General features: G+C 39.1%; 1 protein-coding gene across 8 annotated transcripts in view; it reads left to right on the forward strand.

The window, feature by feature from the left end:
- Window positions 1–17,636, forward strand: part of ank3b (ankyrin 3b) — a 126,902-nt gene that overhangs the window by 72,236 nt on the left and 37,030 nt on the right. For 5 of the 8 annotated variants that reach the window (XM_086304276.1, XM_086304278.1, XM_086304277.1 and 2 more), the window contains 7 exons: window positions 1,306–1,341; window positions 5,440–5,563; window positions 10,603–10,705; window positions 12,318–12,362; window positions 13,268–13,374; window positions 15,183–15,215; window positions 16,749–16,973. In XM_086304276.1, coding sequence (XP_086160402.1) covers window positions 1,306–1,341; window positions 5,440–5,563; window positions 10,603–10,705; window positions 12,318–12,362; window positions 13,268–13,374; window positions 15,183–15,215; window positions 16,749–16,973 — 673 coding nt within the window. Of the gene's footprint in view, window positions 1–1,305; window positions 1,342–5,439; window positions 5,564–7,929; window positions 7,942–10,602; window positions 10,706–12,317; window positions 12,363–13,267; window positions 13,375–15,182; window positions 15,216–16,748; window positions 16,974–17,636 lie in introns of all 8 variants that reach the window. The other 3 variants (XM_086304281.1, XM_086304280.1, XM_086304282.1) reach the window with 3 other exon arrangements.

The raw sequence follows: 17,636 nt of genomic DNA on the forward strand, positions 1-17,636 counted from the left end.
TTCATTTTTAGCTTGTCACACGCTTCATGGTTTCTGTAGTTTACAGTGGATAAATATGAGCTTGCAGAAATGTAATCTACTTTTAACAGTTCACTTTCCTGCAGTAGTGTGAATATATCACAAAATTACTAGAAAACCTCTGCTGATGTCAAATACAGTGTACTTAATGAAATGTAAATACAGTATAGCTCTATGTCTCGATATTCTGGTGACCTCACAGTGAGTTTTACTGAGTTTTACTGGTCCAAGTTTGCATTAGAAATTTGAATTTTTTGAGGGAAAATAGGATAAAAAAAAAGAGATGAGATGGCAACTGATAAAAACGAAGGCTGGAGTAATGTGATCATACACAAATCTCGCCTCCGCCTTCTAGCTTTTTGAAATAGGATGTGACAAGTAAAGTGTGGCTCTGACTTGAGATTGACAAGTCACTACCCAGTGAGCATACCCTAGTTAATCCTCCTCTTAATAATGACCATAATTTACATAATGAACTACATCTTTCATTTACTTTGTCCCAAAAACTAGCAAATTAGTTTATTACATAATACCGAGGTCCAAAGTAAGGGAGCTAAGGGCAATTTTCCTGTTTAGTTTTTACAGACATGTGCCTGCTAACCATGTGATACTAAATTTTCTGCCATTTTTGATGTGTAATACTCCTGGTGACAGTGTAAGTTAGTGTGAGACCAGTCTGAAACCACTGGTTGTGAGAGGAAAAAATGTGCATTTCCTGAACGGATGCCAAAAACCTTGTTGGGATTGCTTTGGTTGCTTGCAGATTGCCAAGGTTGTCCATAGATTATTTGGAGGACACCAACTTCTCTGCAGACACTCAGCTACTCTTCAGATGGTAGTGAAACTCCACAAGCAAAAAACGGAGACCGTCAAGTTTTACTACAAAGTGTATGCAGACGAGTTGGCATCTTCCGTGCAAACTACAGACGACTTTGGCAATATACTAGAAATGAAAGCAATTGCAAGAACATTGTCATTGCGCCAGTCTTTGAGACTGATTTCACCTAGCTACAACCAGGAACCCCAGGAACCCCTTGCCAACCAGTCTGGAAATGCACATGTTTTTAGGACGGACAAGTTTTGAGAAAGGTGCACATGATGTTACACAGCAAACCTCTGCAGACTTGTATAACCAAAAGTGTTTTTTTCAAGGAAAAGAGTCATCCCCCTACTGGTCATGAAATAGTTTCCTCTTTTGAGAGCTGGAAGCTAGGTCCATCTTTTACACTGTGTGTTTCCAAATGTAGACAGAAATGGTCAAATGTGATTCTGCTTGTGTTTAAACAGAAATGGATGTTGGAAATATCTGCATCAGCTATTCCTGTAAGTCAAACGAAAGTGATCTTGTTGTAACTAACTCTAATACCCAGCGTGAACTGGCACAGCTGAACTGATGCAACTAAACACTGTGTGTGATTTTGTTGGTATTAAAAAAAAAAAAAGATTTCATGCATATGTGCATGACTTGCCTTCACGCTGACTTTGTGCAGTGCTTGTTTTGATTGTAGAGCTTCAGCAGTGTGTCCGTGTTTAATTTTTGATCTAAAAATATAACGAGGGCAACTCAACGCGCACAAATATACACTCTCAAGCTCGCATACCAGTGGAGGAATGGTGTTTAACATCTCCAGTAACACACTCAATCCATGATCTAAATCAGGAGACCCCTGTGCAATTTGTAAACTTTGCCTTCGTGAGAGATTTTCCAGACCAGTAAAGTCAGTTAAAGTTGGTTAAAGGATTTAAAGGGTAAAACATACACACGGCATGTCGGTATTCAGTTTATGACCAATAACCAATGTAGTGACTGATTTTAATGTCTTTTTTCCATCTTTGGCCCTTTATTCCTGTCTGAAGTTTTGCCGATTCACATTGTAAATATAGCTAAATATAGCAACCTGTCATTTAAGGAGGACAACCTGTTCATTTATGTAATAGAACTGATTAATAGGCTGCAAATAAGAACCTTCTTTCAGACATGGGCTGCCCAACAATGCTGGTGTTATCACTGTATTCAGGGGATGGCATTCTGTCATTGTGATGAGTCACTTGCATTATTGATCTCCTCCCAGTTTCACTCAAATGTTCCCAGAACAGTAACAGAAAGAGTCAGTGTTTCCGAGTTTTTAGGTACTAAAACTCATGAGATCAGAGTTTCCTTTACAGCTGTTTTCTTTATAGTACCTTTGAGAATTTGAGAAGGCTATAACAAGTAATTATGGGAAGCCATCCAAGCAGTCTTTAGTAAACTTTAGAAAAAAAAGAATCAAACTTTTACCAAACTGCAGGTTATAAATCGCCCCTGAAGTGAGCTACAAGTGTGTGTGCAGCTCTCATGCTTTGGAGAAGCTTGCAAACAGACTGTGGCTTTCTAGTACTTCTATATATGTAATAAGTATGTAATAAACTCAAAAGAAAACTTACATAAACAGCTGGAACCAACAAACAAGAAGTAGCTTTTCAGCTGTTTTTAAATATACTTGTTTTGTTTTTAAAATTGGGTAGTCTTGTTAGGTGGTTACCATAAAGTTGTTATCAACTTTTCAATATGGGTGAAAGCCACTATGTGAAAGGTGTTTTTGTGGTTTTGGAAAGTTCTGTGTGCGCCTCCGGCACGTTCACTAACCCTCGATATTTAATTATCTGGGGGCTTCAAGTTTTTAATACAGCCTTAGATAGAAAGTGTTTGGACATGTGGCACATAAATGGTCAGCATGAACAGATTTGCTTCTTGGCTTTAAAATGCATTACAGAAACTTGATGCTTTTCTTAATAGCCAAGGGCCCTAAAGTTTGAAAACAGTCTCTAGTGATTTTCCAAAGTCAGATTCTGTTTACTGCCTAAATGTTACCTCAAATGAACCCTTCCACATCTATTACGGGCAGAAAATGCAAATTTGAAATTGAATTAATTTGGAGGTTCAAGAATCAGGCGTTGGTGTATCAGTGGGCCGGTGTTATTGGCCAGCATTAGCTATTTAACAGTCTTTCTGTACCAACATTTAAACTAGCTGATAAATGAACATTTAAAAAGTAAAGACTGGAGAAACACCCTTCAATTAATTTACATATAACAGAGCAATACCTGTTTATGTTTTGTAGCTGAATAAAAAAAGGGCTGATATATCAGAATACTGGCTTTTACAAAATGATATGATAAAATCTGTGTCAGTATTGATCTTAAAAATCCATCAGGCTCTAGCCAGAACATTGACTGTCAGCCTTGTGGATAATATAACACTTACAAAAAAAGACAGGAAGGTTGGAGGTAAAATAAAAAAGATAATGTTTTTAAAACAGTACACTGTCCTTTTGAAAATTAACAGTGCAGTCCATAGAAGTGCAAACAGGCATGTCAGCAGAATACTTTGAAAAATAATGGGATAATGTAGAAAGAAAACATGTTCATGAAAATAACATGTTGAATTGCAACTACTGCAGATACACTGAGTATTGGTTTTGTTGACTAGAATCTAAAAAAGTGTGTATACAAGTGAAGAATTTGCATTATCCACATTATCCATGACAATGTACAACATCGGTTTGTTGCACAGATAAATACATGCCTGTATTTCCCTCGTGTCTCTAGATGCTTCGGTGTCAGTGCCAACCGGTATAATCTGCATTGCTTCATCCTTTGTTTTCATGTGGGTTGTGGCAGAAGTCACATTGTTAGAATCTTAAGCTAAATTTGGCGAAGGTTGCTTTTAGTCACCAAAGCTCACTCTGCCCATACTGCAGTCTAGAACCTCTGCATTATTATCAGCACATTTTGCTGGACTTGGAATGGCTTTTCAATTTTCTACCAAGCTGCAAGTTCCAGTTCTTTATTAGATATTTGCATAATATCTGATTCAGGAAAGACGTGGCAAAGTTACAACTTTCTGACATGCAAAGCAGCTGAATGAGTGAGGTCATTTGTGACTGACACCAAAGAATTTACATGGAGAAGCAAGAGAGATAAAAAAAAAGGGGGGGGGGGCAGACAGAGTCAGCCGTGCTTTGGAAATTAAAGAGACATACAATATGATATGTAAACAAACCAGTGCACGAATAGAAATCACAAGATTGAGAACTGGAAGTTAAGGAAAACAGAGTTTGTGCATTCCACTCTATGTGTACATCCAGTTTCAGTGTTAGACGGCTAAGTCTAAGTCACACACCCACTTACTATTTCTGTCTTGCAGTGAGCTCTAGGTGTCTGTTCGGAAACACACACACACACACTCACACACACACACACTGGATAATCCTGGAGTGGGTAGGCGGGAGAAAGCCGATCTGTTTGTGTGAGTGCTGGGCTGTGAAAGAAAGATAGACAGTGTGTGCAGGAGAGAGCGACAGAGAGCTAAAGGGAGGTTACAAGTCGAGGAAAAGTTAGTTCAGGGCAAAATCCTCCAAACTGGACTTGTGGCTGAATGAAGTGCTTTAAAGCAGGAGGTGAGTTTGTGGCTAAATGAGAAGGGGGTTTCTGCTCATGTTGAAGCTAAAATGAGAAGGGTTCCTGGAGAATGGGTTGGAATGTGGCCAGATGGGGTCTGTAAAATGTTTGTGAATATGTGTGTGTGCAAGAAAGAGAGAGAAAGTTTAGGGGGAGGGGTGCTGTACCAGCAGGGGGTGAGGGGACACGAGAAGGAGAGGGGGGGTCTCTGTTGCTTTGTGGTTGTTGGAATGCCTTCCTTTTCTTTCCCCTCATTTTTCCGCCTGCATGCACTTGCTCTCCTCCCCTCGCTTTTTTAACTCTGCAGTCACAGGTTCATCAGTAGGATAGGAACTACTGTACCTCTGAGGGGAATAGCATGCTCCTACCTGTTTTCTTGCGACACCTGTAACGTATGTTTCTAACCACTTCTTTGCAACATACTTGCAATGATGTCCTGGGGCTCGGCTGCAGAGAAAACATTTTCTTCTTGTGGTCAGTTAAACCTGCTGAAAACGTACCTTTATTTTGATATAAAAGTTAGTTTTGTAGGCCCTGATAGTGGAATTATTTGCTGTTTCCAAGCTTCACTTGTTACTGTTAACCATTTTTTTGTCACCAGGAGACAGAGACAAAAAGCTTTCAGTGACAGCAGGACTTTTGTTTGTGTTTGTTGAACCAAAACTGGACTGGAAAACAGCCTGTAGGCAGAAGCTGCATTGATCTGTCTAAAAGAGCCAGTGTGTGTGTGTGTGTGTGTGTGTGTGTGTATGTGTGTACATTTGTGTTTTGGTCTGCATGAATGATAAAAAACAGGGCCAACTGACTGGGCAGCACAGATTTGTGTTAAAGATCTAACTTGCTAAAAGAAACCCAGAAAGCAGTTATTGATTGAAGAGACTGTGACCTTAAAGTTTTGGCATTACCTTCTGCAGACGAGAGTAAAAATGTATGCAGAACCTTTTTTGTAAAGTTAACGCTCTCTGTGTTTTAAACCACCAGGTGACGATGCGATGACGGGGGACACGGACAAATATATGGCCCCCCAGGATCTGCGGGAACTGGGCGACGACTCACTCCCTCAGGACGGCTACATGGGCTTCAGCATTGGGGCACGATCTCAGAGGTAACATGCTATAACATGCAGCAGTTTGCGTTTGTGCTGTGTCTGTTCCTAGCTTTTGTATGTTTTCTACATGTAGCATTGTAACATCAGTTGTTATGACATACATAACATTGCAGCTGCCGACTGCGAGAAATGTGGAGGTTTACAAAAATATAAAATTTCCATGGCTAAAAAAAAATTACCACGGTTGTAGTTTTGTTTCAGCATTTTCCCAGAAGCAGTATTTATAGATCCACGACTCTTATAGATCCAGGCATAGCTTCTGGGTTTAAAATGTGAAGACAACTATCTTAAACGTGCAATCTTGCTGAAGGCCAGCAAGGTGCAACTCTTCTGTTTGTAAAAAGATTAAGAAACTGACCTTAATTCTGACTTAAATTATGACCTCACTAAACCTTTTCATGATGATTTTATGGTCTCCTCTGGAAGTTTAGGTCTATTAACTTGGTGATGGTGGCATTTAGAATAAAATAGATGATAAAGGGTGTAGCTATGTTGCGATTTATTTAGACAAGTCACTGTGTCAGGCAGAATCACCTTTGTCTCTTTATACAGCCTAATATCTGACATGGGAACAGACAAATAGTAGAGTATTTGCAAAAGAATGAAGGTTTAAAGACTAGTTAAAGGTGAAAAAATCTTGTGAAGAAAGCGATTACCAACCTAACCGACTTAGCCCCTTGATTAGCCCTTTATTGATTTAAACAGAGCTTCCTTGCAAGCAGTCAGGTGGCTGCAAGCTATCACTACGTCACCAATCTTCTCATACCACATATTTTACAAAGATCTGCAGATAACGTGTGCTGTGGAACTTTTTCAGCAAAGACCTAAAAGAAAAAACATGGGCGTAGCATAGGTCAAATGGTTTTAAAATAAAACCTCTAAAGTACAAAACAAGAAACTGCTCTTTCACACGAGTTTATGGATTTTTATGGAAAAATAGTTGGGCAGATGCTTGTCTTCATTTGTGGTCATCTATTCTTTTGTAGTGCATTTTATCTTTATTTAATGGGTCTTTTTCAGACACAGTTACTGCTTGACTAGATACTGCAGTGTTAATCAGAACAGAGTTCATGAACTACTTTTAACAGCACAAGAAATCTTGTGATACCTCATGATCTAAAAATACAGTTTGCACACAGAAAATGGATAAACTCACAGAGCTGCAGGTTTTTAAGTTGAAATGATCTTGTTTGTATGTCAGAAGATTTTAAATAACAATGTAGCTTTCCATTATTCTGATCCCTACATGTCACACACACAAACACACCCAGAGGTTACAGTTTGCACCCTGCAACTGCTGAACTTTATGCTTGTATGAAAATATTGACACTTGTGCAACTGGCTGAAGAGGGAGGGGTTATTGAATATCTAAAGCGTGACACACATGCACGCTGAGCCACAGGAAATTAGAAGCACGTTCGATTGCATGGCCTTGAGTGCTGGGTTAGATCAACACACACTGTTTGAGGGGTGATGTCTGCGCGTGCGTGTGTGTGTGTGTGTTTGACCAATCTAGCTTAGAGATAGTTTAACAAACTGGTTTCTCATGCAGTAATTGGTTCAAATAACTTCCAGTGCAGTCCATCTAGAAGATAATAAATTTTAATAAAAATGTTATAAAAATAAAAAAGTTTTAGAAAGTGCCTTCCAGGTTTTCCTCATAATATTAACAGCAGAACATGAGTATCCTGCATAATTTATGATACTAGAGGTTGATGTAATACAAATTCTGATCCCCAATTTCAACTTAGCAATCTTTTTTTGTTAGAAAGAATAGAATAAAATAGCCTTCTATTGTCATTTTACATGTACAATGAAAATAGTGGAAGTTTGTTGTAAGAATAGATCAGATTTAAAGTCTTATTCAATGTGATGAGATGGAGAATTATCATCTGTGTGCAGTTCATCTCAGCTCTAGAATGTTTGGAGTTTTACAAACATCTGATTTGGTTCCATGGCCTGAAACACGGGCTATTTGGTTTCAGTCTTTTTGTTCTCCCCCTTTTTTTATAGCTACAACAGATAAAACTCAAATAAAACTAAGTGCTTCATACCCGCAGAGCAACAAAAAGCAGGCAAACCATAGCTAACTGATGAGAATGGTGGCGCATTTAGCAGCTATCGAGGCACATGTTTCTCCTCAGAGATTAAGGGTCATTCAGATCTCAGAGCTGGAATACTCTAACACCTCCCTATTTGCAACTCCTCCCTCATGCACAAAGTTTCAGGCAGCTGGTTAGGCAGTCAGCCATTTGTCATCATTGTACCAACCTGCATCTGTGCTCTGGCTTCTCGTCTTTCTGTCCACTCCTCTGTTTGTTCATGATGTTTTATTCTCTCCTCATGTCCGTTGTTAACGTTAGTCCGAAAGTCAGGTAAGACTCAAGGCATGACGAGACCTCGCTAGACCTCCCCCATCTCACCCCTTCCCCACTCCCTTAAACCCCAGTTGCTATCAGTATCATGACTCTGTGGTTCAGTGTAATGCATATTGACCATATTTGTTTAACACATTTGACTACTAACGCAATGATCTTGACCAGTTTTGTTAACTCTGTGGCACTGTGTGTTTGCTGTGGTTCACCTGTGTGATCTCTGTCTGATTTCTTACTTTCAGTTGAAAAGCGCTCAGCTGGCTATAGAGAATAGTGGTGTTTATTTTTATGTTTGACTGTATCTTGGTCTTTGTGGGTTTTCCACAAAGGTGGAGCTTTGCATAATTTTGATTTCTCCATCAAGCTTCCAGGGACCTGAACTGATATCTGTAGGCAATGAGGATGCTATTGCCTTCATCAGTTTAGGCTCAAATAGTTTATCCCTGAATACTTTCAGAGAATATATACTGAACACTCAGTAATAAAGATATCAAATGTGATTTCATGTGGATAAGTAGTTCCAAAATCAAATCGCAATGTGAAATTGCAATGTTATTGTGGAAGAAACAAATCCATGCCAAGTGACATTTTTGTCATCTCATAACATTGCAAGCATAGTCTGTAAAAGAAAAATCCTTTTGTTGTATCGAGGTCTGTCTAAAGCCAGCATTCACGTCCATTTTTCCGACCTCAGTAAACACTTTCCTGCTGATTTTATGGGCTCAGCTGCAAGTTTCAAGCCTGCTGCATAACATATAAAATTATTATCATAGCACTATGACCATTATCAGAATGAGAGAAGGAGGATTATCTATCATCTAAAGATATATTAACACGCTGTTAATCAATTCTGTGTCATAGTTAGATCTCCCCTTAAATCCCCTTCGCCCCTGGCTTATCAGGTCCAATTTTAAACCATCAACCTGGCGAAGGTGAAAAAAATGATTCTTGCAGATCTCTGGGACTTCACCTCTGTGGTTGATGTCACAGAGACACAGCTGAAAAAGCTGAAAAACAAACAAACCAAAATAAATAAATCCCTGCAAACAGGTTGAGTAGCACTTTATTACTATAGTAACTATAGTTGTTATAGTTATTTTCCCTGATTTCCAAAGCTGTGACAGCATAAATTTGGTCAGTTGCAGTGATAGTCCCAGAGCAACATTAATGAGAAATTGCTAGAAGTAGAATTACTTGTAAAAGTATTCAAATTTTAAGTTGGAGCTGTACAAATGAATTTAATGTTATTTAGATTGTTGTTTGGACAGGACAAGTGAACCTCTTTCAGTACTGAATAGCTTCACAACACAAGACTGACTTTAACTACGGGCTGTAACAGAAGTCAGATATCGTCCAGTCTTTTTTTAAATCATATCTTTGGCTTTTTATAGAAAATCAAGACTGCTAATTATGCCCTCATTAAGATCATTAAACATTTTTGTTCTGCAGTTTCCTTTAGTTTAGCTAGTACACAGTTTCATGCAATATACATTTATCTCTGCGATCGTGGCTCAAGAGTTGGCAGTTCGTCTTGTAACCGGAAGGTTGCCGGTTCGAGCCCCGGCTCGGACGTTGTGTCCTTGGGCAAGACATTTCACCTACCACCTACTGGTGATGGCCAGAGGGGCCGATGGCGCAATATGGCAGCCTCGCTTCTGTCAGTCTGCCTCAGGGCAGCTGTGGCTACAACTGCAGCTGCCTCCACCAGTGTGTGAATGTGAGAGTGAATAAATAGTGGAATTGTAAAGCGCTATATAAATGCAATCCATTATTAACATCCCCCCGAAATTATTCCACCAATTTGAAATAAAACTTTTTTTTTCTTCTTCAGGAATAATATATGTTGAGGACATAACTTTTGAGTCCTGGAGACACTAATCAATTGAATGGAATGAATGGAAAAAGGACTCCCAGCTATAAATGTAAAATCTTTGGATAATTGTATGAAAAAATAAATCTGTTGCAGCCACATCTGCTCTTGGTTTCCACAGCCTTGTGATTTTAGCACTTAGAGTTGTGCTGTAGAGCACTTCCTGCCATTGATAGTTAATTGGTTCACAATAGTTTACTTGCATAAAGCTAATGGCACTGATGTAATTGCTGTTGGGATGTTGCAGGCAAACATTCGTCATGTCATCGCTCAGGAATGCTTTTTATTTGCCTCATAAAAGTTTGTCTCAAAGCTCCCATCACAAACAACATTACAGCCTGCACAAGCTGACAGATGTATACAAAGACATGAGGAGTCAAAATAGTGCCAGCTGATTATCAACAAAGTTGTCATTATTATGGGTAAATACCAGTACTGTACACTGATCGCCCCAGAAGTACAATCTCATCTGCATCTGAAATTTTTTATTTCGATTTTTAATCACTTCAGCGAAATTACACATCAGTCATTTCTCTCAGCTTTTAATCTGTTTTCTTGTGGTTGTTGTTGTCTCTGGTGCCATACAGTCAGGTTCCTGGAAGCTGCATGCATTTAATGTGTTTGTGTTTGTTTTTTTTGTTTTGTTTTTTCTGTTCACTTTCATACCCCTTTACCCTCTGCCCCCCCCCCTCCCCCCTACCACCACCACCTCCTCCTCCTCCTCTTCCTCACCTCCCCTTTCCATCACTGTGACTGTTGTCTTGGTAATCTACTACGACAACCACACCAAGCCTTCGTTCCTTCAGTTCTGATAGGTCCAACATGCTGAACCGGAGCTCGTTTACACGGGACAGCATGATGATAGAGGAGATACTGGCGCCGAGTAAGGAGATGGTACGTACACTGACTGGACCTTCGGGTCTTAAAAGTGGACTTATTGTGCTTTTTCTTATTTCCTGTCACATGAATCATGTTACAATGTTTAATCTCTAACATAACCAGGGCCAACGTGTCAAATAATGAGGTCAGTGTATTTACAAATAATCCAGACTGCTCTAAACTCTGTTTCACAAAGTCCCTAATATGGACATCACACATAAAAGTCACATCCAGCTGCTGTTCAAATCTTCTGTTTGCAAGGAGCAGCCAATCACAATAAAGTTGGCTTAAAGGAGGGGTGATGGGCTCTGAATCAGCTAGTTTCAGATTTTGGATGAAGTGAGAGGCTGCTCATATAATAAGGATTATTATGAATTGCAAATCATGCAAAGCTACTCTAGTGGGAGCAAAAAATCAGTTTGAAGCTGCTCGTGCTATGCTTCATACCTCTTGCTGGCTGCTCCCTTAGTTTAATTCTCTCAGCCGGTAATCCGCTGGTCATTAACTTCACAAGTGACACACTTCTGTCTCCAAATGTACCAAGGTGTCTTGGTGCTGTGCCAGAGGCTATGCAATACACCAATCCTCTTACACTTGTGTTGCCACTGACATAAAGACGATCAATCAAGTTACAATTTACTGAAAGAGGAAATGAGATTAGTGCTACCTGCTGCTATCTAAGAGGGATTATTGTGATGTCCCACTTACTTGAAAGATGCAAGAAAATAGCATTTAAGGTTAAGAAGAAGAAGAAGAAATTCAAGTAAAACTTGTTCATAGAATACCCATGAGTTCAATGACAGCGCGGATAAAGATTATGCTTGCCTGTGAAGTGACAGGTAAAGTCTTTCTTGCATAAGCAGTGGCAAATGTGCATCTCTGTTTCTTAAAATGTAAAATTGGCACCAAACATGACTCATTGAACTACTTGGTTTGCTATCCACAAAAAAGCTGAAACCTGCTGAAAACTGCTAAACAGTTTTGCTTTTTTCTTTTCTTTTCTTTGGGAATTACTTCAGCCAGAACATGGTACAAAATCTTTATATGTCAGCTAGCTATCGTGTTGCTATTGCATAATTTAATTCTGCATTGAATCTGCGTAGAGCCTCTAATGTAGCTGACACAACAGGCCTACGCCTTTTCCATCATGTATAATATCAGTGGAGGTTATCTATCCTCCTCCAGTCGATTTAAAAATCCCACTGAACACCACTCAACCTCTTCAAACCTTTATTTTTTTAGTTAATGCTTGACTGTAACACAACTGACCATTTTACTAGATTTACACAAAAAAACAGATAATTTTATTAGATAAAAATAATTTGGACTTTTGTTTGAAACTCTGACTGGTTCTTTTATATTTGATTGCTTTTGCAAGCTGAAGGGGCATTTGGACCCAGAACTGGATAATATGGTTTAACTCTGAATTAAAAACTTTGCTCCTTTGCACAAAGAGTGGTCAAAAACTCTGTGGGGTCTATTTAACTGAAATTTTTAAAAAAAACCTACATCTGAGACTATCTGCAAATTTATGACACTGGGACATATGATTGTGTAACTGGAGAGTAAAGATGTACTAGTTATTGAATAATTGAATAACCACTTGTTTCCTCTAACGCTCCTCCAGATGCTTCGTAAGGAAAAGTCTTTCATTGTAGAGCAACACAATAAGGTAGATGTAGAAGTCATTATGCACTCTTCGTGTCAGTGGGTTTCCACATGTTGGTATCATTTAGTTGTGTAAAGCATTGTTAACTTTTCTTTTTTTATATCACTTATTTCATCAGTTGGATTCAGTTGTTACCGTACTGCGTGTATTTACAGTGTTTTAGTAGAGTAGCCTCCCTGTTTTTACTTATCCATGTGCCTTGGATAAGTAAAACCAAACTTTGTGTCTTTGTCACTCCCCGTTTTTCTGTAGCAATTTGGAGATTAATATAATACTCCAAGTATTTTTTCCTCATTAAATGTGAGAGAGTTTTCAGAAGTACTCTAAAATCTTAGCTTTAATTTCCTGTTTGAAGCATGGCCTTCAACTTGACATGTCATATTGGTGCACATCTGGAATATAAATAGTGAATCTGAATCTTTCAAGAGCATCCTCAGACTGATGACACAACGGGCCTGGTGTCAGTGCATCTGTCTGTCTGTAAACATTTTTAGTCGCTTGTTTTCTGCCATCTGATGTCTGTTTTTTCTTTTGATCCTTAATGTGGTGATTTTTCATTTGCATTTTACTCCGAGCTTCGTTTTGAATGTCATCAAGATGTTTTTGACAGCTTGTGTTCTAATGAAATGTAACATCTCCTGATTTTTTTTTTTACGCTAAGCGACATCTGCTGCTGTCTTTCTCGGGAAGAAATTATTTTATGACTCATTCATAAACTTGCAAGAAATATCTACAAAACTAGTGATCCCCGTCTAAACTTTGACATTAAATAAGGAATATTGAAAAATCTGTAGCCTCCACACTATTAGCCTTGCATGTGCAAAAGCAAGTCTTTACATTAAAAGGAGAAGTTAGCTTAGATTTTCACACACTCGTGAATTGCACTGACTCTGTTGTCTTCTCCACAGCATTTGGCAGCGGCTAAGGACTTTGACAGCGACTCTCTGAGGAGGTACAGCTGGACTGCAGATGCACTGGATAATGTCAACCTAGTGTCCTCACCAATACACTCTGGGTAAGCATGTTTGAAAATGTGAATGGATAAGAACAGGAGGAAAGAGTGGGGGGAGTAAAAAGGGAAAATATCTGACTTAATCACAAAGATGGAGTGAAAAAGTGGAAGGAGAGGAAGGAAAACGGCTTACTAGTTTTATACCCTTTAGAGGAAAGGATGAAGTGACTGTCATCATCTCCTTCTGCTTATTGTGTGTTTTCTGTTTGTTCTTCTTGCTGAGTCTCATTTTCTTTCCCTCTGACAAGGCAGCTCATACATGCAGCATTTTTTCTTCACCCTTTTTAAGTCTTTAAAGCTAATACTTCGAGGATTTCTGTAATTTAAAAAAAAATCAAACATTAATAACAAACAGGTGTAACTAGAAACTGCTGTTAAAAAGAAACTTTTAGTCACAACAAAGTAAAGCTGGAAAGTTGGCTCCTCCTCACCTTGATTTGAAGGTCACATAACTCATTGTCTCTCGCAGCAGCTGTAACAGGTAATCTTGACCTCTTGGTTAATTGCCCATTAAGGGACTCGTTTGAAAGTTACGTACACTGCCCGGCCAAAAAAAATTATAGTTGCATTAATTTTTTATCAAAACTTCGCCTTGTTTATGTGAAAATCAGACCACTGCGTAAAGCACATCCCAAGTTTCTAAGGCCTGGACTGAACCACTCTTTTACAATTTGTTATCTTAGAATATGCCATCAGAGAAGAAACAATGCACTGTTTAAAAAATGTGGTCATTCAGTATATACAGGTATTCAGCTGACCTCATTTCTGGGGTATATAACATATATTAAACCAGATATCACCAACTAAAGCAACCCTAGATTATAACACAGCAAGCACAAGGCATGATGGGTATATCGCTTCATCAACTACTCCTGGTGCCTGAGGCCCCCATCACTCTGGAGCAGGGTAAACTGGACTCATCCTGTCCACATTTACCACATAGATTTATTTACAGAGTCCAATCTTTATACTCCTTATTAAACTGAAGCCTTTAATTCTGATTAGCCTCACTGATAGGACTACAGTTTGTTTGACTCTTCTGAAACATGTCTTACAATGTGTTTGCATGAGAAATGAGAAGCTACTCACTGCATCACTTAGAGATAATTAACCTGTTTCCAATCTAAACATATTATGGAAGACTCTTACGTATTTGCTTGGTTAAACGCAGGTGGTGAGTGTTTTTGGTCAGGCAGCGTATAGCTTCATCAGGCATTACTTTTTCTCTACTTGTCTTTAATGGATAAACTGTTAAGTTAGGATTACTTAAATTATATCTGTTACTTAAGTAAAGGAAGATAAAGCAATATTTTAAACAAAGTTTTATTTGACATGTTTGGTAATGGTGGAAATTTGCCTTTCAAGGGTAGATTTAGAGAAGAAGACTGGGGGGGGGGGGGGGGGGGAAATGAAGCCACTGCCAGCAGCTGGTTATCTTTAGATTAGTGCAAAGATGGGAGAGAGGGAAACTGCTACACTGGCTCTGTCCAGTGGAAAATCCACCTACAGGCAGCTCTAAAGCTTGATTATCAACATGTTATATCACCTATGTTAAAGCCGTATAAAGACAAAAATACAGTTCTTTTGCCTGTGTGATGTAATTGGCTGCTGGCTGTTTAACGAATAAAGAAGACAATCTCCTCATTCTAATCTCCACAAAACAGCAATTAAGACTATTTCCCACAGTTTTTCCCTCAAATTCTTCCTTTAACTTGGGGTTCATTAATAATGATCTTCTCAGCTGTATTTCCGATTACAAAGCTCTGTGGTTGACCTGTCACTCCTGCGTTGCTTTGTCGTCCATCCTGCAGTTTTTCCTCTCCGCTCCCGCAGTACGACAGCAGGTGATTGACTGTGATTGGTTGCCTTCTTTTTATCACCACCACTACCTTTTTTTATTTTATTTTATTTCCCGATGACATTGCACCTTCCCTTTTATATTCACTCATAACATCTGTGTTTGCTGTTCTCACCCTGTGTTGTTACAGACTTGACGTAAAGTGTTTCGGACTGTTATCCCTGTATTTATTCCTTCCTGTTTGTTAGGAGAAAATCTTTGAGTTTCTAACTGGTCTGAAAGAGTCTGTGTTGCCAGATCTGACCGAATGTGACTTTTAAATTTAATGTTGCTGACATATGCTTTAGCCATGTGTTATGGTTTTTGCATTCTCCAGCAGCAAGCCTCTACTGTCTTGACAATCACAGGATTAGCTTTAAATAGTCAGTAAAAACACGGCAGATATGTCATTGTAGATCAAAATGTTAAAACTGAAACTCAGTAAAAGCGTCAGTTTGGTTTATAATGTGACAGTGAACCCAGCTCAGTATTTTATTCTTGGACTCTGCTAGAATAGTTTTGCATGAATCTTACGCTGGCTCTCTGTGGAGTCTCTCCCTCTCCATTTAAGCATTCTCTCTTTGATTGGCTGCCAATTGTTAGCAGGGGATTTTAACAGCAGGTGGGCGGGGCTTTATTCACATACACGCCCCTCTTTATGGCGTCATGCAGGGCCAAGAGTAGAAAAAACTGACTGAAACGTTTCTTGAAACTTTGGCTGTGTTTAATATGAGTATAGATGACAGTTGGAGTGTATGTATGACAGAAAATAAGGAAGCACATAACAGATCCCCTTCAAGCATATTGTTAAAGCAACAATTCATGTGCTGTTTGTTAAATAACATAAAAACTAACACCACATTTTAGCTACAGTATTGCATGGTGTGCGTCTGTGTGTGTGACTTATAAGTTCCTTGATTGAGTTAAATGAGCTGCACACAGAGGTACGCTACCTTCTAATGTGGGTAAAAAGGCAAGACACACTGGAGGTTCCTGTGTTGGTGTCCTGGCTGTCGAATTTATATATCATTACAAAAAAACCCCAATAAAACATTTAATCTGACATCCTATGGAATCGACTAGTTTTTACATAATTCAAAAACATTCACTTTCTGTAAATGGATTTACCAAATTTGCGACATCTACACGCCAAAGCTGTTTTTGTTCTTATTTTATTTTTTCAACTTCAGTCATAGCCAGCACAGAAACCTCTGTACATTTTTGTTTTTTCTTCTTTGTTCACCTCTCTTTCTCCCTTTTACTCACACTTACTTTGTCAGTGTTTTGAAGATCACAGCATGGGACCTCGACTAAAGCTCCTCTCTGGTCATCAGTACAGCTGATAAACCAACATTTGTTTTTCTTCTTATTCCATTTCTTTTCTTTACCCTTTACTTGCCCTCTCTGGTTATCTCTTTTTCTCTTCACTTTGTTTTATCTCTTATCTTTGCACACTCCGTTTCCCTTCTTCTCTCTCTCCTGTCACTCTACGTCTCTCCCCCTCTTTTTCCGGCTCTTCCTACTTTTTACTTTCCGTCAGGTTCCTTGTCAGCTTCATGGTCGACGCCAGGGGTGGTTCCATGAGAGGAAGCCGTCACAACGGCATGAGAATCATCATCCCGCCCAGAAAGTGCACAGCACCCACCCGGATCACGTGTCGACTGGTGAAGAGGCACAAATTGGCGTCGCCTCCCCCGATGGTGGAAGGAGAAGGCCTGGCCAGCAGACTTGTTGAGGTCGGTCCCGCAGGAGCGCAGTTCCTTGGGTAAGACCTTCTTTTTAAACATCGCTGAGATTGTTTTTGCTGTTGCTTAACGGCTTATTTTTGTGCACCTTTGTTCTGTATCTTGACATTTCCTTCCTTCTGCTTCTTGCCATTGCCATTTCCAGCCACCTGCGTTTATATTGGAAAGTGTGAATGTGTGTATGTGCATGTTAGGGGTAATATTTGCAGTACAAGTCTTATTGTTGTAGTCTGCTCACCCCCAAGTAAGCAGTGTTTCCCCTTTGGCAAAGTAAAGGCAACATTAGTAATGACTGCAACATGTTTAAGAGTAAATATTGTAATGTAAATATGTAGCCATAATTTGGTTTTAATGTATAGCTGTATTGCATGTGAGGAGTTTTTTAAATTCAGCAGTTACAGTTTTAGTATGATTTTAAAAAAATGACTGCCTGTTTGATAAAGACGGCTAACAGCTGTGTATCTTGGTCCAAACTGCAAGACAACTCAAATATTCTGAAAGAATACTGCTGAATATGATGGGATTTCAATAGAGCATATATCAAGATATTTGTTTAGGATGACGCCAAACGCACAAATAGGATCACAAGTTGGAGTTCATAAAACCAGACACAAGGCACAGAACATGGCTCTCCCCGAACTGTATTACCACCTTAACATCAAGGAATATGATTGAGAGCGCTT

This window comes from Aulonocara sp. 'chitande type north' Nkhata Bay, linkage group LG8, assembly GCF_057382095.1.
Source record: "Aulonocara sp. 'chitande type north' Nkhata Bay isolate Kocher_YH1m ecotype deep benthic linkage group LG8, A_spYH_male_GT1.1, whole genome shotgun sequence".
Lineage (NCBI taxonomy): Eukaryota > Metazoa > Chordata > Actinopteri > Cichliformes > Cichlidae > Aulonocara > Aulonocara sp. 'chitande type north' Nkhata Bay.